The following is a 23,245-nucleotide window of genomic DNA, read 5'->3' as shown; positions in this document are numbered from 1 at the left end:
CTGTGCCATATGTATTGCTGTGGATTAAACCCTGAGGGGAGCAGTAGAGGGAGGCAGGACGGATGGGAGGCTGTGGGGGTGTGGGGGGGATGTTCATGCACTAAGCCTTGTGCACATGAAAACTTACCAGAAACATGAAATTTTTGCATCCATGGAAAAAATAGTAGGATTTGTCATTTTGGTTTTTTTTTTTTTTTTTTTTTTTGTCATTTTGATTTTTTGTAGTTAGGCTGAGTGCTATTTTTGTCAGCAGTTTATTCTGTAAATAGTAAGGAAAGGGGCTGTGGAACAGCATAGTGGTTAGACAAAATGATGTTTGTACCTGAGGCCCCAAAGGTCCCAGCTTCCGTCTCCAGCATCACCACAAAGCAGAGCTCAACAGTGCCCTGGTCTTCTTCTCTGTACCTCTCTCATTAAAAATAAATAAAATACGTTTAAAGAATAAATACTTTTTTAAAAAAGTTTAATCAAGTGAAACCTTTATTATTTAAAAAATAGAAGAAAAGTAGTAGTATTTCTGGGGGTAAAAACCAACAATAAGTAGAAACAAACTAACAAACAAGCACTTGTTCTTGTTTGTTTATGGTAAACAAACTGTGTTACCTATGCTAATTAATTTCTTTAGAATTGCTTTTCTTTCTTACAACCTTATTATTATTATTGTTCTCATTTCTCAGTGAGAAAACAGACTTAGATTAATTTACTGAGTAGTCTGAGGCTATTCTGGTATTAAGTAGTACAGAGCTTTGGGTACATATATTAACATATACATACATATATTAATTATTTCTCTAATTTAATTTTGTTAGCTAACAAATTATTTTTATTTTCTGGATATACTTTTTTTTCAAATGTATGTGTAAACAATAGTATATTAGGATTTTTTCTGTATATAATAAACCTACACATTTGTTCTTGCTAATGATACCATAAGCCCAAAAGTAGTGCCAGAGCTATAATATTTTTGATGGACTTTCACTGAAGCTGTCTTAATGATTTCACAGCCAAGCTATTGCCTTATTGCAGACTGATTCTGTATCTTTACGATTAAAACAGCAAGCTAAAAACCATGAAGGGCGCACTGTTTGGTGTACAATCATTTCCATGTGCTATGAATTCTTATCAGATGTTGGGAAATATCAGTCTTTAAGCTAAGTAAAAGTACAACATCCATTATCCAAGAAACACTGATCTGTATCGAATATCTTTTTTAGATATCAGCTTGCTTAACAAGGCCTCAAAGCAAATTCATTCAGCATCTTATGTAAGAAAACAATTTGTGTAAATATTCAATTTTTATATTTACACATCAAAGTTCTATTGAAAAGTAAGTCCAGTGTTCAGGCCTTGATAACTACCATTGTTTTCTTTTTCAAAGGTGAGCAGTGAAGGTTAGTGTGTGAGTTCACTGTCCTTATATAAGATACTATTTCTTATGCCACAAGAAAAAAGAACAGATATAACTCAAAATTTTCCTAAGGCACATTCCTGGAAACTAGAGAAAATGAGAAAAGCATCTGGGAGAAAGATAAAAAATTGACTGAAAATTATGCAAGATAACTTGACATTGCCATTTAAAATCCTCAAGTTCAGAGCCCAGAAATCAGCCCCAAAACCTCCAGTCAACAAATTTTTGACAAGAGAGCCCAAAACATCAGATGGAAAAAGGAGAGCCTATTCAACAAATGGTATTGGGAAGAAATGGGTTGAAACATGCAGAAAATGAAATTGGACCGCCAAATTTTATCATACACAAAAGTTAACTCTAAGTGGATCAGAGATTTAGAAGTTAGACTAGAAACTATCAAATACTTAAAGGAATAGATAAGCAGAACTCTTCCATATAAGTTTTTGCGTCATCTTCACTGATTCAAATCTAGTTGAATTGAAAACAAAAGTAAAAATAGACCACTGAGACTACATCACACTGAAGAGCTTACATGAGATAAAGGGTGTCACCATAGGGAATGGGGGAAGAGAACTTTGGGGTCCTGGTCCATAATGAAACTGTACCTATGTGTCAGTGACTGCACTGTAAACCATTACCCCCGCCAATAAAAAAAATACAAAGAATTAGATGTCTGTGCCATGTTTTTAATTTCATTATTTAGTTTTACTGTCGCCTCTGTACTTAATCTTACTTGTATCTAGGATGAAGTTGTCAGTACTTAGCATCTCACCACCAGAGATAACCCTGTTAGCCAAAAAAGAAAGAAGGAAGGAAGGCAAGAGACAATTTGAAAAGTATATGGGTTACTAGTAAGGTGTCAAATGCATGGATAATAGATAAAATGAAGATAATCAAGAGCAGTTGAGAAATTGGCTGTAAAAAATGGAAGTTCTCTTCACTGCTGGTGAGAGTGCAAAATGCTCCAACCATTGTGGAAAGCAATTTGGAGACTTACTGGGACACTAGGAATGAAATTAACCTATGACCCAGCAATTCCTCTCCTGGGGATTTACCCAAAGGAAACAGAAACACTTATCAGAAGAGAGCTAGAGAAACACCTGCAGCACTGCTTTGTCACTTGCAAAGCTTTTACCTGCAGGTGGGGTCTGGGGGCTTGAACCCAGATCCTTGCGCATTGTAACGCGTGCACTCAGCCAGGTGTGCCATCACCTGCCCCCCATGTATACCTATATTTATAGCAGCACAGTTTGTAATTGCCAAAACATAGAAGCAACACAGGTGTCCAACATCAGATGAGTGGCTAAAAAAATTGTATATAGGGAGACCGGCTGTAGCACAGTGGGTTAAGTGCATGTGGCACAAAGCACAAGGACCAGCGTAAGGATTCAGATTTGAGTCCCGGGCTCCCCAACTGCAGGGAAGTCACTTCACAAATGGTGAAGCAGGTCTTTCTCTCCCCCTCTCTGTCTTCCCCTCCTCTCTCCATTTCTCTCTGTCCTATCCAACAACCAACAACGACGACATCAACAACAACAAGGATAATAACTACAACAATAAAACAATAAGGGAAACAAAAGGGAATAAATAAATAAATAAACAAAAAAATTAAAAATAAAAATGTATATATACACAATGGAATACTACTCAGCTGTTAAAAATGATGAAGTTGTTTCCTTTGGACCCTCTTGGATGAAACTTGAGGGCAGCATCCTGAGTGAGTTAAGCCAAAAGGTGAGGGGCAAATATTAAATGATCTCACTTATTAGTGGGACTTAATAAAGTAGGGAACAGGGAAGGAGAGCTCAAAGTGAAACATGGACTGGACATGGTGTATTGTACCAAAGCAAAATATTCTGGGGAGGGGAACAGGAATAAATCTGGAGAGGGGGGCTGTTATATAATATAATTGTATGCATATGTCAATGATTGCACTATGAAGCATTAACTGCCTCCTAAAAAATAAAATTAAAAACTTAAAAATAAAATGTAGGACAATAAAAAATGGAAGTTCAAGTGAAAAGCTGAAGGCAAATATTCTTAACCGAATACTCACAAATGGTTGGTATTTAGACTTCATCCTAGCTTCTCTTTTTTACTTTTATCTTTCGTTGTTAATCCTGCTACCACTTTAAGTCATTCATATCATGTCATAACATTCTCTCTATATTTTCACACCTCTCTGTCTTGTTTTTGACACGTTGCCTGGATGCCTCCTTACCATATCATGACATGGGTAATTGCTACTCTTCTTTTTGGGTCCAGTTCAAATACCTTCTCTATGAGTTAGCCCTTTTTTTAACCTACAGCAGTCTTTCCTTCTCAGAATTTCAAAATGCCTCAGTGCTATCTTTGTCATAGCAGTTACTATTTTTTATGATGTACTCTCGTTATTATTTATGTGCATGATTTATGTCCCTCTGTGAAATTTTGACTCCTCGGAAGCTCTCACTTTTATCAGTGTACCATAGTGGAAAGAGCTTAGACTTAGAATTGAGACGATCTTATTTTTAGTTTCTGACTTGATCACTTTTTGATAGACTATGTGACTTCAAAGAAATTTTTAAATTTTCATTAGCTTTGACCTTATTGCCTGTGAGGTGCCCATTTACAGGTTATTTTTATGTCATATTACTGCCACCAAGGTTATTGCTGGGATTTGATATCTGCATGACAAATTCACCTCTTCTATCATCCTTTCTCTCGCTCTCTCTCTTTCTCTCTCTCTCTCTCTCTCTCTCTGTGTGTGTGTGTGTTTGTGTGTGTGTATCTTATTTGATAGGACAGAAAGAAATTGAGTGAAGGTAAAGGGGGAGAGAGGAAGGGGGGAGGGAGAGAGAGAGAGAGAGAGATGTGCAGCAGCAGTGCTTCACGAGACCACAAGCTGGAACCTTGTGCATGGTGGTATCTGCGTCCACCACTGCCTGACCTTCATATCACAGGTTATTAAAGATCGAGTAGTGGGAGAAGTGATTGGTCTGAAGAAGTTAACACAGTTAAATTCCCTTCCTTTCTTACTTATCTTGCTCTCTGTGTTGTTTGTTGCTCAAGTATAGCACACTAAAATATTAGGTGCTCCAGACTTTGTGTAGTAGTTGTGAATAAAGTGCATTACTAATATGCTTACTATTGTTAAGTGTATAATGGCTGCTATAATTTCTAGGCTGCTGATATTTTATTGAGCTGATTTTTAAAGTAATCCTTTTTTCCATTAGGTATTAAGCATGTTATGGATTTACCAGATTTAAAAAAATGTAACAAATTTACCAATTATCTGGTGAATAAAGGTGGTGTTATACCAGTTCGAGCCCCCGGCTTCCCACCCGCAGGCGAGTCACTTCAAAGGCAGTGAAGCAGGTCTGTAGGTGTCTATCTTTCTCTCCCCCTCTGTCTTCCCCTCTTCTCTACATTTCTCTCTGTCTTATCTAACATCGACGACATCAATAACTGCAACAACAATAAAAATACAAGGGCAACAAAAGGGAAAATAAATAAATAAAATTAAAAAATTTTAATTTAGCCTATTTCTTTTTACCATTTTGTAGTCTGGCTGCTAGGAAACTTAAAATTGTTTATGTATCTTCCCTTTTTCATTTTATTGGACAGCACTAATTTAAATAGAGATTTGTAATAGTTTGAAATGCAAGGCCAAAGTCAAGGCAATCGTATGTAGAAAAATAATATTATGAGACTGGATACAAATGTCAGTGTGTAGGACATAAATATGACAAAAATGACATTTTAAGATTGGGAAACTTAAAGAATTAAAGAATCAAGACATTAATGTGATAATGAAGTTTAATTAGAATAGGATGTCAAGAAGGGAAGAGCAGTTACTATAATTGAATGGTGGAGAGGCCAAAGAGAGAGGACAGGTGAGTTTGGTTGATGCAGAAACAATAGACGCTCATATTGCTGTTCTGAAAATTGCAACTTTTAAATATTTCTAGACCACAGATACTACACATACACAAAGCTGTATTATGTGTTTTTCTTGGAGGTGTGGTGTGCCAAAATATCAGTAACTGCTTTTCCTTTACAGTGAAGAGCTCAGGAAAGAAGCAAGGCAATTAAAGCGGGAACTCTTAGCAGCCAAGCAAAAAAAGATAGAAAATGCAGCAAATCAAGCAGAAAATAAAAGCGAAGGTAAGAATACTTCTCAGGCTTATATAGTCTCAGTCGCTGCTTCTTGTCTCCCTCTTTCTTTTTCACCTCCTTTTTTCCTGAGTTGGGCTTTGCTTTTTTTTTCTGAGTCCCGGTGCTACTGTAACAGGTATTAGACATATATTAGACCTAAATGCTGTTGTGTTGACTTACCTGTCTGAAATATCAAACGCAGTTATGTAAAAAAAAATAGTTTTATTTTTAATGACAAGGTCTTTTTTTATATAAAATCTGTTTTCTGCAAGCCATTATTTAAAAAAATATATTTATTTATTTATTTATTTTTCCTTTTGTTGCCATTGTTGATTTTCATTGTTGTTGTAGTTGTTGTTATTGCTGCCGTTGTTGTTGGCTAGGACAGAGAGAAATGGGGCGGGGAGAAGACAGAGAGGGGCAGAGAAAGATAGACACCTGCAGACCTGCTTCACTGCCTGTGAAGCCACTCCCCTGCAGATGGGGAGCCAGGGACTCAAACCAGGATCCTTACACCGGTCCTTGCGCTTTGCGCCACATACGCTTAACCCGTTGCGCTACTGCCCTACTCCCTAATGACAAGGTTTTATGGAACCATAGTACAATGATCAAAACCAAGTAAGCAATCATTGTTGATATAATACTATCAAGTAACTACAGACATTAATAGCATTCTTTTTTCTGTACTGTGATTCTACCCACACATTTCATTGTCATATCTCCTTAGCTTCTGATCTATGACAATTTCTCAGTCTTTCATTGTCTATAATGATGTTAGACACTGTGAAGAGTCTGGTTATATACAGTGCAGAGTATCTGTTTAATCATGATTAGACAGGGTTGTACTTTGTTTTTGTTTTTTGTTGTTGTTATTTGTTTTGTTTTGTTTTTTACAAAATTACCACAGAAGAGATATGCTCTTCTAGTGCATTTTATCAGAGGTAAGGAGATAATGGTGTGATTACTAGTGCAATTTATTTATTTATTTATAAAAGGAAACATTGACAAAACCATAGGATAAGAGGAGTACAACTCCACTCAATTCCCACCACCAGAACTCCATATCCCATCCCCTCCCCTGATAGCTCTCCTATTATTTAACCCTCTGGGAGTATGGACCCAAGGTCAATGTGGGATGCAGAAGGTGGAAGGTCCGTCCGGCTTCTGTAATCTTTTCCCTGCTGAACATGGGCGTTGACAGGTTGATCCATACTCCCAACTTGCCTCTCTCTTTCCCTAGTAAGGTGGGACTCTGGGGATGCTGAGCTCCAAGACACATTGGTAGGATTGTCTGTCCAGGGAAGTCTGGTTGGCATTCTGCTAGCATCTGGAGCCTGGTGTCTGAAAAGAGTGTTAACATACAAAGCCAAACAAATTGTTGAACAATCAATGAATCTAAAGGCTGGAATAGTGCAGATAAAGAGTTGGGGGAGCGTCTCCGTTATGTAGATAGCTAGTAGGCATATTTTAGTTATATTTCAAAGGACCTGTAGCTATATTAGTTTTTGGTGTTTTTTTTTTCCCTGAGCCTGCAATCTGATATGCAGGTGGATCCTAGTTATTGTCTGGGGAGATGATGTCATGACTGAAAAAAGGACCCAAAAGCTGCATCTGGGAAGAGAGTAGCTCCCTAATATGGGAAATGGGTATAAATATTGTTGATTGTAAACCCCATTGATTTGATGTCATCTGGGGCACATATTCAGCTTAGGAGTCTATGTGACCTCTGCATCCCTCTAGATCTGAGCTCACATTCTGTGGTCATGAGTAGGAACATTCCAAGCTGCCCCAATCTCGCCCATCTTCCTCAGGTGTAGCATAGAGTATGTTGTCCATCCTCCTTTCGGAGCATGGAACATTCTCTACCATTGCTGATCCAAGTTGAGGGCAAGGTCCTATGGGGGGGGGCACAAAGGGGTCTATTGTGTTGTTCCTGATAGAGATAACCAGTAACAATGGAGATAGAGATTTATTTGAGGTCTAGGCCAATCATGTCTGTTCGGGAATCTCAAGACTTTACTATTAGAGCCCCAGCTGATGGGGTGGTCTGATAGTGACTAAACAGTCATCATTGAAGTATGCCAGACTCTTGCCCTTATTCAGCTTTTGCAGTCCTTGCTTTGCTAAGGTTACCTTTGGAGTGAGTGAGATAACTACAATAGGAAGTAGATGAGGAAGCTATCTAAATCTAAATAGACACTATTTCATTATGAACTTGATACTGACTCACTACAGACTATTGTGTATTTTTGCTTTCAGGTATATATTTTGCCCTAATTTATGGATACATGTAAACATATGCTCTATCTCATGGGACCTGGTCTATATTACATGTGAACATATGCTCTACCTCATGGGACCTGGTCTATATCTAGGTTTTGGGACTTTATTAGGAAGTGAACCTTCTGGAATGTAATTAGAGATTACTATGAAAGGAAAAGTCTCACCTGAGTAATAAGGCTGAAGGGTTGACATTCCATACCTGACATCTCTGGACACAGTCTGAAGTGAAGCATGCTGAGGTGGTACTCATTGCGTTGATTAGGTTGGAATCAGGGGATGCAGTGTCATTTGGTGTGAATTGAGAGGAGCATGCAGGAAAGTGAGCCCACCCTAGAGGTTCCAGGACTGGGGGAAATATAGACTCTATAGAGGAAGCAGGAGGTTCCTGCTGTCTTAAGGTTAAGAAGACAATAGATAGTTATTGTTGCATCACATTATTTGGCAATTGGGTTAACTTTGAAAAATCCCTTTGTTAGGATTTGCTGTGTCATAAACAACATCACCATAATTTATGTCCTTTGACATTATTTTTATATAATAGCTATGCCACGAGTTGCTTCTGTTTTCCCTGGTCTAGGCTTTTAAGAGAATCAACATATCAAAGACTCTGCCTATGTATTAAAAGACTCAGTCTGTGCTTTAAAAAGTTTGAGACGTACAATCAGTTTTTCCCCTCTCATATTAATTAAATAGTGATTTATATGACTACAAATTAATAGGAGTGTACATAAACACCATTCCCATCACCAAAAGAATGTGTCCCACCCACTCCCACCCCACCCCAGGGAAGTGGAACATCCACCGTCACCCTCACCCCAGGGTTTTTACTTTGGTGCCCTAGTGCTATTATCTTGATCACTTGGTTCGGGTAATAATCTGTTGAGTTGCTTTTTTGCCCCCTCCCTCTTTCCTTTTTGAGATTAGTAATGTTTTGGAGAGCTGTGATGTCTCTTTTTCCCACTCTATCTCTCTTCTTCTCAATTTTTCTCTGTCCTATCAAGTATGAGATGAATGAAATAAATACATTTTAAGAAATTAAAAGACGAAAAAAGAAAGTGTTTCAGGGAAGATATTTTGAGACTATACAAATATCCTGTTCCTCTTCAAGCTTTCCCCACTAATTTTATTTGGTGTACATCCCCTCACACAGTAAATACTAACCTTAGTATCTTCTGTTATATCTTGCCTCTTTGCAATGTGATGTTCTAACAATGACTTTCTGTTTCCTGTTTCCTACTATCTTTACAACTTAGACTACTTCTGTAAGAAAGACTTTTTAAAAAATGATTTATTTAAAAAATTATTTATTTATTTACAGTTGTGTAGTTGGGAAAGGGGCAGCTGCTTATGTGGTGGAGTAATACTGCAGATAATTCTTTCTCTCTCCCCCTTTACCTCACCCTTTCTTCTCATTTACCAGATCACCACTCAACTCTGGCCTATGGTAGTGTGGGACATTGAACCTGGGTCTTTTTTAAAATTATTTATTTATTTATTTATTTCCTTTTGTTGCCCTTGCTGTCTTTTTTTATTGTTGTAGTTATTATTGTTGTTATTTATGTCATCATTGTTGAATAAGACAGAGAGAAATGGAGAGAGGAGGGGAAGACAGAGGGGAAGAGAAAGACACCTGTAGACCTGTTTCACTGCCTGTGAAGCCACTCCCCTGCAGTTGGGGATTCAAGGGCTGGAATCAGGATTCTTAATGCCAGTCCTTGCGCTTTGCACCATCTGTGCTTAACCCACTGCGCTACCGCCTGACTCCCCTGGGACTTTTTTTGCCTCCAGGGTTATCTCTGGGGCTCAGTGCCTGCACTAAGAATCCATTGCTCCTGGAGGCTATTTTTTCCCCTTCGTTGTCTTTGTTTTATCGTTGCTGTGGTTCTTACCATTGTTGTCATTGATGTCGCTATTATTGGATAGGACAGAGAGAAATGGAGAGAGGAGGGGAAGTCAGAGAGGGGAAGAGAAAGACAGACACCTGTAGACCCGCTTCACCGCTGCAGGTAGGGAGCCGGAGCTGGAACCGGGATCTTTATGCAGGTCCTTGCGCTTTGCGCCATGTGCGCTTAACCTGCTAAGCTACTGCCCGATCCCCATAACCTGGGACTTTATAACCTCAGGTATGAAGGTCTTTTTGCATAGCCATTATATCTTCCAATCTTTATTTGTATCAGTATGGGCTTGTGAATAATTTCTTTGTTCCATATCTTAATTCCAAACTATTTTTATTATGTGACTCAAATAGTACTTATTAGCTTCTGTCATTAGTTCTATCACTTTGATTTGTATGTTTTTTCTCAGCTGGTCCTCATCATTTGAACAGTTTTCTTACTTTCTGGCACAAGATGATTAAGGTGGATGTTATGTAGTATCCAGACCTGATGTCAGTCACTTTTCCAAGTCATTGTGCTTCCTTCTCATTGAATTATTATATATAAAAACCTAGATCTTTAAATGAGCTCCCGAAACTTATATAATGTTACAGCGCTAAACTACATAAGAACAATTTGTATGTTTATTTAAAAAAGAAACCAATATCTGGGTACCAAGTCAGCAATTTTATTTCAATTCTCATACTTTTAGAGTGCTGTTAGGAGCCACTATAAACCTTTGGAGTGTTTGTTTTTGGGTTTTTTTTTAACCTTGGAGTGTTTAACAAAATTCATTTTTATCCTTACCTAGCTTGAGTTATGGACTACCTCTTCTTGGAATTTTACTTCCTCTAAATTTACTTTGATTTATTCAAAGTAGCAAGTGACTTATTATATAATTAATAAAATTATGATATATTTGAAATTCACATGTTCCTGTATAGTTTTTAAGTCTACTATTCCTTCTCTCCCCAAGAGTGAAAATGATACCATAACAATGTCACTGCACAGCATCGTGTAAACAAAGTAGAGTTTTAGGCATTCTTGAATGTGTGTCAGAACTTAACCTATTTCCCAGCCAATGATGTTCCAAGTTTAGAACTACATAAACTCTGGGAACAAATCCAGAGGTTCTCATATGCATTCTTATAGTAAGAACATCACATGAAAGGAACTTGGAAAGTGTTATTTGACCTTGGCTCTATTAACTTCAAGCATCAGTTGAACAGAGTACTGTTCTGAACCTATTCAGCAAAGACTTCTTGATACATAGCTGACTTTTATAATGCATTTTAAGTCCTATCCAAATGAAATTATCTGGGTATTGTGACTACTCTGGAGAATGATTATATTTATATCTAGGAATTGAATTTTCCAGTAAACTGGGAAATGGCTGATACTGGATATATTGGTGTTTTAGTAAACTGTTGTGTAACATGGGGCCTGTCTTTAATATGAGTTTTTATCTAGATGCACATACCCTACTGTCTAAAAGAAATAGAGAGGTCTGAAAATATGTTATAGTTTGGTAATTTTAATAGTAATGTGAGGTGCTTATTATATATGACACTAATGGTCATAGATATTTCCCCAAAAGGTCTGTAACCCAATACTTAATATCTCTACTATAATAAGTAAATATATACTTAAAACTAAGTAGATTTTTATTTCTTAGTAGGCTTCTTAATTTTTTTAATTCCACTGTAGAACAAAGCTTCTCTATGTGGTAAAATTTAGGCAAGACTATTTCTTTTCTATGCAGACATGCTAGTAAACTGAAAATCTGCTCTTCTATTACAAGGATATTTTCTGGTAACAGCCATATATTTTATATCTATGTAAGAGGGAAAATATTACACAAATATAACCACATAATGTTTACCAGTTGTTTGTCATCTAGTTACTTTTTTTTCAATCTATTTATTTTTTTAAGATTTCAGGTAGTGTAAAAAAAACATGCTGCAGGAAATGAAAGAATATGTCAGGAGTAAAACTATTATTATTATCATGATATAATTAGCTTTTTATAACAGCATGAGACTATCTTAAAGTTTGAAATAGTTACATATCTTAGTTTTAATACAAAGTCTGCATGCAGTAGACTTTAACACCCCAATTTACATAGTGTCCAAAGAGATGTACTACAGGACAATTCTATTTATAGCCAGGAGGTCTCTTTAGTTCTGCTGGAAATCACCCAGACCTGTATAATGGATTTTTATGGCTGATAATAAATTTTCAGCAAGACTGATACTTAGTCGTAGATACAGTTGATTTCCTGTATTGGCTGTCAGTATCTTTGATAAACCATATAATCCTTTTGTATAGCTATTATCTCAGTCCTTTCCAGTTTCATTAAGTTTCTTCATCTCAAAACTAGTACCGAACTGAACAGTCCCATACAGTTACAGGTTTGGGCCTATTCCTTAATCAGCTTTAGGGAAATAGGGTGTCAGATTCTCCTTTCAAAGTTCTAAGCACACAGTACCTGCTCTATGATTAGTGCCAGAGATTAGAGTAAGAAGGGCAATCTGAGCTTGTAAATCAAGAAAGAATTTTAAGGCCTCTTCATGAAACACATCATGAAGAGCTTAGTAACTCTCAAATTGCCCTTGGCCAGTTCAAGTTTCTTCAAACTGTCTTATTAAATTTTCATCAAATTTGGCCTCTTTTGCTTAATAGATTGTGAAAGTATACAGTTTTTGACTAATTTTCATCTAATATAGTGTTAAACTAGCTAAACCTATATTTCTATAAGAATGAAAAACTCTCTTGGACTGTTAATAGTGTTATGGCCAATATAATGTATAATTAATTCATAACATTGAGTCCCTGTTTTTCAAAGCAGATAACGTGTGTGTGTGTGTGTGTGTGTGTGTGTGTGTGTGTGTGTGTGTGTGTGTGTTTAGTTATTGCCACATGGATACAATTTCTCTTCCCACCATGATAGGTGTCTGCAATACACTTTCACCCCAAGCTTAGGTGCTTTTCAACCATCATGTACTGGAACCTGAAAGCCCACTGTCCCCCACTCTTCTCCCTTCCCCAGAGTTCTTTGTCTTGATGTAATCTACCCAGCCAGTCCAAGATTTACTTCGTGTTTCCTTTCTTATCCAAGTGCTTTTGAGTAATTGTTTTTTTCTCTGACTCTAGAAGTATCAAACCCATTTTTCCCATCATCTACTTTTAATCTGTGTATTAATTTTTAAAGTTATTTATGTGATTTCATAGGACATATTGCTTCTGATAAGAACTAGTATGATAGGAGTATCACTTTGCATCCCTTCACCATTTGAATATAATTTCAAAATAGGCATTCTTTCTGCCTAGTAAGTGACTCTTTAAATTTCAGTGTAATAATTGTCACAAGAACATTTGACTCTGTCTTAGTAGCTACAATTTATTTACTCATTATTACAACCTGTGCCATTTCTCACCCAGTAAAATTGATACAAGTATTAAACTTTGATTATAACTATTCTTCAAACTTTTTTTAAAATGCTATATTATTTCTTCCAATTATAAAGGTAACATTTTTCCTTGACAAAAGCATCAGAAATGTAGAAAAATGTAAAGTATACAAAGAAAAATCACCCTGTAGTACTTTGGTCAAAGGTAGTCATAGTTAGGGACAGAGATAGTTCACTGGGTAAGACACTAGCTTTGCCCAAATAATCAACCAGGATTTGAGCTCCAACACTACATGGGAGGTCCTGTGGCAATGGAAGATGTCCTGATGCTGTGATATCTCTATTCCTGTTTGTCTCTCTATTTAGACGAAAAAAGGGACATAAAAAAATCACGTGAGGCCTCAGCTTCATGAATCAGTCAGTCATTCAATATGATAACTGTGGTTAGATGTGTGATATTTTTCCAAATTAAAAAAATATATTCTTATCAGATATATGCACATGCATTGTTTTCCATAATGCTGTTTAATTATGATTTTATTAATATGTTTCTTAAAATTGTTCAAAGTGAAATTGACTAATAGCATAAGTGAACGCATTGCTTTAAGTTCTATTTCATCCTCTTTATTCTTTCATATCAGAGTAAGATATGAAAAGCAATGGATTTAAATATTATATGAATGTGGTTTAGAAAAGAAAAACTCCTGTCACTTTCTCACTTCTAGGGTTTAGAAGATAATAGGACACTGATACCCAGTAACTAAAATCCTGAGTTGACATTTCCTGATGGCATGTCACTCTTAACTCTACAAGAAAATATTATAGTCACCTTGCTATGTGCACCCTAAATTGAAATTATTACAAATTAATCCAGTTTAGAAAGCAAGTCATTTTTTTTTTTTTTTTTTTTACTATTTTTATATCATTGTGTTGGGGATTAATGGTTACAGTACAGCTGTTGACACATGGGTAAGACACTCCTTGTATGTGTATGCATGTGCAGGTTATTAGTTTTTTTATATTTACTATGTCTCAAGTAGAGAATTAAAATCACCATTAATGGTTTGAGTTTTCACTAAATGACATCAAACATACAATCCATTTGAGTACAGAGCTTCTTCAACATCTTTGCAGAACTTAGTAAAATTTGCAAAAGATAGTATTTTCATAACTTTGTAGCATAAACTTACGAATCTGTGCCATTGAAACCTCCTTTGGATAGTTTAACCTGTGTGGTATTTAGGCCTATTTTTAATAATTAAAAACATTGAAAGTTTTAAGTGCTTATCTTTTCAAAATTCTTACCATAAATTCTTGGCAGATGTTACAGTTGCTAAAAAAAAAAAAGAAGAAGAAGAAAGAAATGAAAGCAGATAATCCCTAAATTACATTACTTTACATTACATTAAAGAATTTACATTAAAGAATTTGAAATGTCAGGAAGGGCAAAGGAAAAATGAAGTTCTAAGAAAATGCCAAATCATTAAAAATTTATTTTGAAGTAAAAAATAGCTTATTCAGTTTTTCAAACGCATCCTCCACAATATAAGCAAAGTTAAGACATGATGCTGAATCAGGTTTAAAATGGGAAAGTAGATTAGCTTTATGGTGTGTCTTGAGTGTGCTCTACTTATACGTCTTGCATTATTCCATGTAGTCATCACATTTTCAGTCAGAAAGGAACGTTGAGACCTATCCTTTCATTACATGCATAGGACCCACCCAGTTAAGAAACTCACCCCAAATTAAGCAGCAATGTACTTAGGACCCCTGGCTCCTAGTCCACAGTTCTTTTTATAACCTTATTTTTCAGTTTGATGCAACCTAGAATAGATTTGTTCTGTTAAAAGTTTTAAAGTGGATTTACTAAAATCCATTTAGGCTTTAATAATAATTGTTTCTTTAAAAAAAAAACTTGAATAAATTTATGGTCCTATAAAGAGCATAGGAGCATAGTCGTACCTTCCTTGTACCATTTCAAAGTAATCATGGATTGAATGCCAAAGACTCATGTGTCTTGGAGCCCCACTTCCCCAGAGACCCACTCTACTAGGGAAAGAGAGAGGCAGACTGGGAGTATGGATCGACCAATCAACGCCCATGTTCAGTAGGAAAGCAATTATAGAAGCCAGACCTTCCACCTTCTGCAACCCACAACAACCCTGGGTCCATACTCCCAGGGGGATAGAGAATGGGAAAGCTATCAGGCGGATGGGATATGGAGATCGGGTGGTGGGAATTGTGTGGAGTTGTACCCCTCCTATTGTTAATGTCTCCTTTCTTAAATTAAAAAAATAAAAAAGTGTAGATAACATTAAGTTTTTTATATTTAATATTTTTTTACTTATAAAAAGGAAACATTGACTAAACTATAAGAGGGGTACAACTTCACATAATTCCCACCACCAGAACTCTGTATCCCATCCTCTCCCCTGATAGCTTTCCTATTATTTAACAATCTGGGAGTATGGACCCAAGGTCATGGACCCAAAGTATGGACCCAAAGGGAGGATGGAACATTCTCTACCATTGTTGATCCAAGTTGGGGGCAAAGTCCTATGGGGACCCACAAAGGGGTCTGTTGTGTTGTTCCTGATAGAAATGACCAGTAACAATGGAGAGAGGGATTTATTCGAGGTCTAGGCCCATGATGTCTGTTCGGGAATCTCAGGACTCCCTGAATAGGGCCCCAGCTGATGGGGTGGCCTGATAGTGACTATAAAGAGTCATTATTAAAGTATGCCAGTCTCTTGCCCTTATTCAGCTTTTGCAGTCCTTGCTTTGCTAAGGTTAGCTTTGGAGTGAGTGAGAGAACTGTAATAGGAAGTAGGTGAGGAGGGTATCTAAGTCTAAGTAGACAATATTTCATTATGAACTTGATACAGACTCACTACAGATTATTTTTGCTTTCAGGTATACATTTTGCCCTAATTTATGGGTACATGTGAAAATAGGCTCTATCTTATGGGACCTGGTCTATATCTAGGTTTTGGGATTTTGTTAAGAAGTGAACCTCCTAGAATGGAATTTGAGAATACTATGAAAGGAAAGATCTCATGACCAAATGAGGGTGAAGGGTTGACATTCCATGCCTGACGTCTTTGATAATGTCAGTTTTAACATTGAGACAGACTAGGAGTTCAAATTAATACTAATACCCTCACTATAAACATCTAAAATGTTAACTATTAAGACCTTGGAGAACTAACAAAAAAAAGGAAGAATTCCAAGGTTAAAGGTAGGTGAATAATGGATGTACAGTTTGGGGCGTTTTTCCTTAGGAATATATACTGAATTCAGATAGGATAGTGATGAAAGGCTTTTGAAATTAGAGAATACATAATGGAGTCCAGAACCTGGAAAGGGGATTTTTTTGAATTTATCTTACTTTGAGCCTGAGTGCCTAAAAGCTTTTCTTTATTAGAAAAGATTAACTGTAAGTAGACAGTTCTATATAGGTTGTAACTCCAAATCATTTCAGTTCCTGAAATCAGATGAAAGCCATTCTAGATTGCTGGAACCTTCTGGCAGTGATAAAGGTCAATGCAAATCCTCACTGTAGGAAAATAGCACCATCTGTGGCATTTCCTCTTCTGCAGTTGGCTAATGCAGTGTCCAGAATACAATACAAAATAGCCACCTGTCCAAAGAGACAAATTAGTTGTCAGATTCTTTGGATTCAATTTGTTGTTCTCTTCTCTAACTTCTAAAAAGGGATGGATATACAGTCTTGTCTTTAAACTTAGATAAATTAAGCATAATAACCCTATGTTCATTAAAAGACATCCTGAAATGCATAAAATGAAAAACCACAAAAATAAAAAGCCAGAATATAATATAAAGCAGTTCTCTTACAACAGTAGGCCAAGTTCATTATTGTCTATGCACTGCCAGGTACACTACTGCCCAGCCACCTCAAGCGTTTATTATTTTAGCATCCTAGTCTCATTTCAAAAAAGGAAGAAAATTATAGCTCTTCTCAGAAAAAATGTAATTAAGTTAATAATTATTTGGCATACTTTATATGATTAACAGTTGGAAAATAGACCACAACTCACACTAAAAACACTATAGATGGTGGCATATTTGGTTTAAAATGTAGTGCATTTCATTTTTTTTTTATCTTGAAGTGCTTATATAGTCTAGAGAGATACAAAAATGAAAATAACACCAGATGATAATTAGTATTTTTCTCAAATATAACAAATGTAGTATAATAGTACTTGGATCTTTTCTGCTTGTTTCTTCATAGTAGTTTATCTTTCACTTTCTTTCTTAAATTGTTGTATAATGTTATATGTTCCACACAATATCTACTACAGTCCTGTCCACTTTCTTATCTGCTGTTCCACCACCATACCTCAGTGTTGCACAATCAGTAACATCATTTTTCCAGGGTTTGCAAAGCCCTTTGGGATTTTTGAGAATGAATAGTGTTTTATAAATGTCAGGGTTTTTTTTTTTTCATAACACTTCTTAAAACAATGAGATAATGTCTGTAAAAGGATTTTTAATTTCATGGAGCAATGGTATAGAAGCAAGTTATTTTATTATGTTATATCTGTATATTTTTACAATTTAACTATATCCTTGATGTACATAGATATTTTATTTTACTGTTTATGCATATATGTGCTTCATACTGACTATATAGAATTAAATAACCAGGTTTTGTTTGCTTCACTTTATCATTTGTGTCATTAAATTTCCTGCCATACATATTGGCCAGAGTAAAATTAGAAATCTAAAGCTCTTTTTGAAATTAATTATACATTTACTTGATGAAGTGATCTATCAGAAAATATTATATATAGTGTTTGTCTCTTAATTTAAAGCTTTGTAAGGTATGATACTGAACTTCATTTTCTGTGTTTATAATGATCTACTGAGTTTTCCAAGGACTGCAGTTAAGTCACTTATTTAAAATAATTCCCAAGTCCTTTTTTTTTTTTTTTTACCTTTTTCTATCTGTGAGTGCCCTTTTTAAACATATTTACTTAACAGTATTAATGACCAAAATGAAGTGTATTCTCATCCCCCCAAAAAGCAAACTCCTGACCTAAATTACCTGTTATTATTTTCATTATTATTATTTCACTAAGCCTCAGTTAAAAAAAATAATACTATGTTTTTTTCTCCTTCTATACTCATCATTCATCTTCCCTACAGAGACAACTCATACATTTTTATGAATAATTTTATTTTTCTGACATCATACTTTGCTCTAGATGTGTCTGCTATTTCTGTTTCCTAAAATAATATAGTTTCCTGGTCTGTGGTATTTTCTGATTCAGTTCCATTATACTAATGGAATTAAGACATATACTTGAAATTAATGCTATATTTACCTTATACTAAATATTTCTTTGTAGGATTTATTATTGTTACTGTTCTTGTTGTTACTAAGAGAGACACTAAAGTACAGCTCAGTTCTGACTTTTGTGATGCTGAGAACTGAACCCATAAAAATTCATTTGGTTACAAATCTCTAAAATCTACAAGTCTGAAAACCACTTTCTTAGTGGTTCAGAAGATCAAACTGGAGTCAGTGCTTCTTTAGTTGATGCTGTTTTGAAGAATGGGCTTACAAGGCTAAGATTCTGTGCCCTTGAAAGGTTCAAGTATAGGAAGTTTTCTTTAGTTCATCTGGATCCAAACTGTTTTATCAGCCATTCAGGCTCAGAATGTCTTGCCTCTCCCCCACCTCTTCTCTATCCTCACCCACACTTCTTACTCTGTACGTGTGTCTTGTCTGTGCCACATTCAGTCAATAGATAGGCCCACCTACTCAATTATTTTCTAAACTTTCTTTAGTCCTGTTCAGCTTCTTCAGCTAGTCCAGATTCTCAGTACAACTTTCTTGATATGATAATATAAAACTTAAATTGATCATTTCTCCTAGAATCTACCATTCTATATAGTTATACTAGAACCATTCTATATAGTTATACTAGAGTGATTTTCCTAAAATTTAATTGTTATTCTTCTGCTCACAAATCTTCAGTATTATCTTATACCAAATTAACTATAAGAGCACCTGCCTCTACTCCCCATAATCATCATTTCAAATGGTTTACATTTTAGCCCCCATTGCTGTCCCATGTCCTTTCTGTTGAATATATATAATTCTGGGATGGATCTGAAGACTTGGCATTTCTATCAAGTTTTTATTTATTATTATTATTTTTTTTTTTACCAGAACACTGCTCAGCTCTGGTTTATGGTGGTGCAGGGGGTTGAACGTGGGACATTGGAGCCCCAGGCATCAGAGTCTCTTTGCATAACCATTATGCTATCTACCCCTGCCCTTCCTATCAAGATTTTACGTGAAGGTAACATTGCAGGTTCAGTCTGGATACCATGCACTCAGAGCCATTCCTCTAGTTTGTGCCTGTGCACTCAGGGACCAAGACAAAGCAAGTTTTAAACTTACTGAAAGAAAACCGCAGTGATTGACCTGTCAAAGCCCATGTTCAGCAGGGAAGCAATTAGAGAAGCCAGACCTTCAACCTTCTGCATCCCACAATGTCCTTGGGTCCATACTCCCAGAGGGATAAAGAGTAAGAAAGCTATCAAGGGAGGGGATGGGACAAGGAGTTCTGGTGGTGGGAATTGTGTGGAGTTGTACCCCTCTTATCCTATGGTATTGTCAGTGTTTCCTTTTTATAAAGAAAAGAAAAGAAAAGAAAAGAAAAGAAAAGAAAAGAAAAGAAAAGAAAAGAAAAGAAAAGAAAAGAAAAGAAAAGAAAAAGAAAGAAAAGAAAACCACTGTGAGTGAGATAAACCAAAAAGAGAATGAATACTGGTTGGTCTCACTTGTAGATGGAACTTAAGAAACAAGGACAGAAAATGAAAACCCAAAGTAAAACTTTGACTGGCTGTAGTACACTACACCTAAACAAAGGATGCTGGAGAAGGAGGACAAGGGGTTGAGTGTGGAGGGCGTTTGGGTCCTGGTGCGTGATGATGAGAATAAATAGGGAGTGAAAATGTTTTAAAGACACCTGTCATAGGGAGAGGAGGAACCGTACCCAGGCGTCAGCAATTGTACTGTAAACCACTAACCTCTCTAATAAAGTGATTTTTTTTTTTAAAAAAAAGATAACACGCTAAACCTTATATATTCTTTACTGTAGTACCCAGTGGTAACCAATACATTTACATGTGCTGTATGTTACTAAGCATGTAAATAAATATATACTTAATTTATACATGTACACACACTGTTTTATTCTGGACTATTTGCTATACAATTAGTGATAAACACTTCCTAAAGGCAAAAACTTGTGCATAATTAACACATATATCAAAATCAAAAAAGTTGATATTGATATAAATATTATAATCAAATTCATGTTTTCTTTTATGTCCCTTAGATTGCTTCTATTTTCCCAATGTAAAGCCAGTTCAGAATAGTACGTTAAATTTAGTAGAGAAATATTTTGAAGTTATATAAGTATCTTAGTCCCCTCAAACTTTCACCTACTAGTTTTAGTATTTACTGATGACTTTGTAATTCCATCACTCCTTTTTTAATTTGCATTTCATCATTCTTCTTCTAGCGTTTGCCATTTCATCATTGATGCACATTAGATGCAAATGCATGAAATCTTATTTCTTGGATTACAGTAGGTTTTATTATGTATGTTAGCATTCAAAATAAATATTTTCATTTCAGTTTTTATTTTTCTAATGGGAAGTCTCTTCAAGCTTTCTTCTTTTGATATTTTTCTCATTATTATTAGAGGACTTCCTTATTTTCCAATTTGAAAATATGTGCTAGACTCATACTGTTCCTTGCCACTCTTTTCTCCTAAGGAACTTTGTCCTTTTTTTTTTTTTTCTTGCTTGTTTCTGGTGGTGAGTAGTATATGTAACATGTGTTCAGTTCTGTTTCTAACCTTTCCTCATCAACAGAGCTATGCTTTCATACTGATGACTGTGTTCTCCAGTAGCAAGAATCTTGTTCAGACAAATAATGTTATTTTAAAATAATGCTTATTACAGAAAACAATTAACAAGACAAAAAGAAAATCACTTTTTCCCGATTTCAAAGTAACCATTACCATATGCATATTTTTAATGATTTTTTAAAAATATTTTTTATATTTATTTATTCCCTTTTGTTGCCCTTATTATTTTATTATTGTCCTCGTGGTTGGATAGGACAGATAGAAATGGAGAAAGGAGGGGAAGACAGAGAGGGAGAGAAAGATAAGACACCTGTGGACCTGCTTCACTGCTTATGAAGTGACACCTCTGCAGGTGGGGAGCAGGGGGCTCGAACCAGGAACCTTACGCAGCCGGTCCTTGCGCTTTGCGCCACGTGCACCTAACCCACTGTGCTACCGCTGGACTCCTCATGTGCATATTTTTATTCCTTTTCCTATATGAGTATATATGGAAATAATACTTCTTTACATTTCAATTTCAAATATAAAATGAGTAATAAAATAACTGAATGTAACAACTAAAGAAATAAGCTGATAGAACACAGGGCTTGAATGCCTGGTTCAGTCTTTCGTATCATGTGTATCAGAGAGATACTGTGATTTTTCTTTCTCATTTACATGTGGGACTTTATCTCATATGAAATAAATTAATTTAAATACATTTGAGCTACTAAAAGTGAAATTATATTATTAAAAATAACCACTCTGCTAGACTATCAGTAATATATAACACACAGAGATGTATATTTAAAAGTAAAGAGAGGGAGGGGAGGAGGGAGAGACTTTTTTTTTCTTTATTGGTGAATTAACGGCCTGGATGGTGGCTTAGCAGGTTAAATATACTTGGTGCAAAGTGCAAGGGAATTAATAGTTTACAGTTGACAGTAAAATACGGTAGTTTGTACATGAATAACATTTCTCAGTTTTCCACATAACAATTCAACCCTCCTCTGCCGTCATGTACCAGGACCTGAACCTGCTACTCCCCACCCCAGAGTTCATTTTTTTGGTGCAATATGCCAATTCCAGCCCAAGTTCTGCTTTGTGTTTTCCATTCTGTTCTTATTTTTCAACTTCTTGTCTATGGGTGAGATCATCCCATATTCATCCTTCTTTCTGACTTATCTCACTTAACATGATTCCTTCAAGCCCTATCCAAGATGAGGTGAAGAAGGTGAATTCACCATTTTTAATAGCTGAGTAGTATTCCATTGTGTATATAGACCACCACTTGCTCAGCCACTCATCTGTTGTTGGGACACCTGGGTTGCTTCCAGGTTTTGACTATTACAAATTGTGCTGCTATGAACATAGGTATACACAGATCTTTTTGGATGGTTGTATTTGGTTCCTTTTAGGATATATCCCCAGGAGAGGAATTGCAGGGTCATAGGGTAGGTCCATTTCTAGCCTTCTGAGAGGTTATTTTAAACCAAAGCACAATTCAGCTCTGGCTTATGGTAGTGTAGGAGATTGAACCTGTGACTTTAAATCCTCAGACATGAGAGTCTTTACATAAAAGTTATTATGTTATCGCCCCCCCCCCACACACACACATACTCTTTTAGAATTCTTTTTTTATTTATTTTCCCTTTTGTTGCCATTGTTGTTGATGCCATTGTTGTTGGATAGGACAGAGAGAAATGGAGAGAGATGGGGAAGACAGAGAAGGGAAGAGAAAGGTAGACACCTGCAGACCTGCTTCACTGCCTGTGAAGCGACTTTTCTGCAGGTGGGGAACCGGGGGCTCGAACTGAGATTCTTAATGCCTTCATGCCACGTGCACTTACCGCTGTGCTACCTCCTAACTCCGATCTTTTAGAATTCTGTCTTATCCTATGTGGGCTTCATGACAAACTTCGATTTGGCATATGGACAATCCTGGCAAGTTATTTGCAAGTCTCAAACACCTTTATCTTTGTGCTGGGAATATTAACAAATAAATGGTTATACAGGGTCAAATGGTATGTCTACTTTTCCAATCATACACTTCTTAGTATAGCAAGTATTTGGTAAAACAGCTTTGATAGATCATCAAAGCAGTTATTTGCATATGTAGGCAGATAGTTTGCTAAATTTGTTAATGTGCTCTGTATATTATTCTAGACTAAAGGATGTTGAGAGTAGTAAATTCTGTATTTTATACAATTACAGAAAATTTTTGATCTATCATTTTAAAAT

At 36.0% G+C, this 23,245-nt stretch overlaps 1 protein-coding gene across 2 annotated transcripts in view; it reads left to right on the top strand.

Moving 5' to 3' along the window:
* CWC27 (CWC27 spliceosome associated cyclophilin) overlaps window positions 1-23,245 on the top strand; it is a 224,467-nt gene that overhangs the window by 117,222 nt on the left and 84,000 nt on the right. For both annotated transcript variants that reach the window (XM_007534137.2, XM_007534138.3), the window contains exon 11: window positions 5,451-5,554. In XM_007534137.2, coding sequence (XP_007534199.1) covers window positions 5,451-5,554 — 104 coding nt within the window. The remainder of the gene's footprint in view (window positions 1-5,450; window positions 5,555-23,245) is intronic.

Source organism: Erinaceus europaeus, chromosome 5, assembly GCF_950295315.1.
Source record: "Erinaceus europaeus chromosome 5, mEriEur2.1, whole genome shotgun sequence".
In the NCBI taxonomy this organism is placed as follows: Eukaryota; Metazoa; Chordata; class Mammalia; order Eulipotyphla; family Erinaceidae; genus Erinaceus; species Erinaceus europaeus.
Note: the sequence above shows the minus strand (reverse complement) of the source record. Positions and strands in the feature narration are given on the sequence as shown.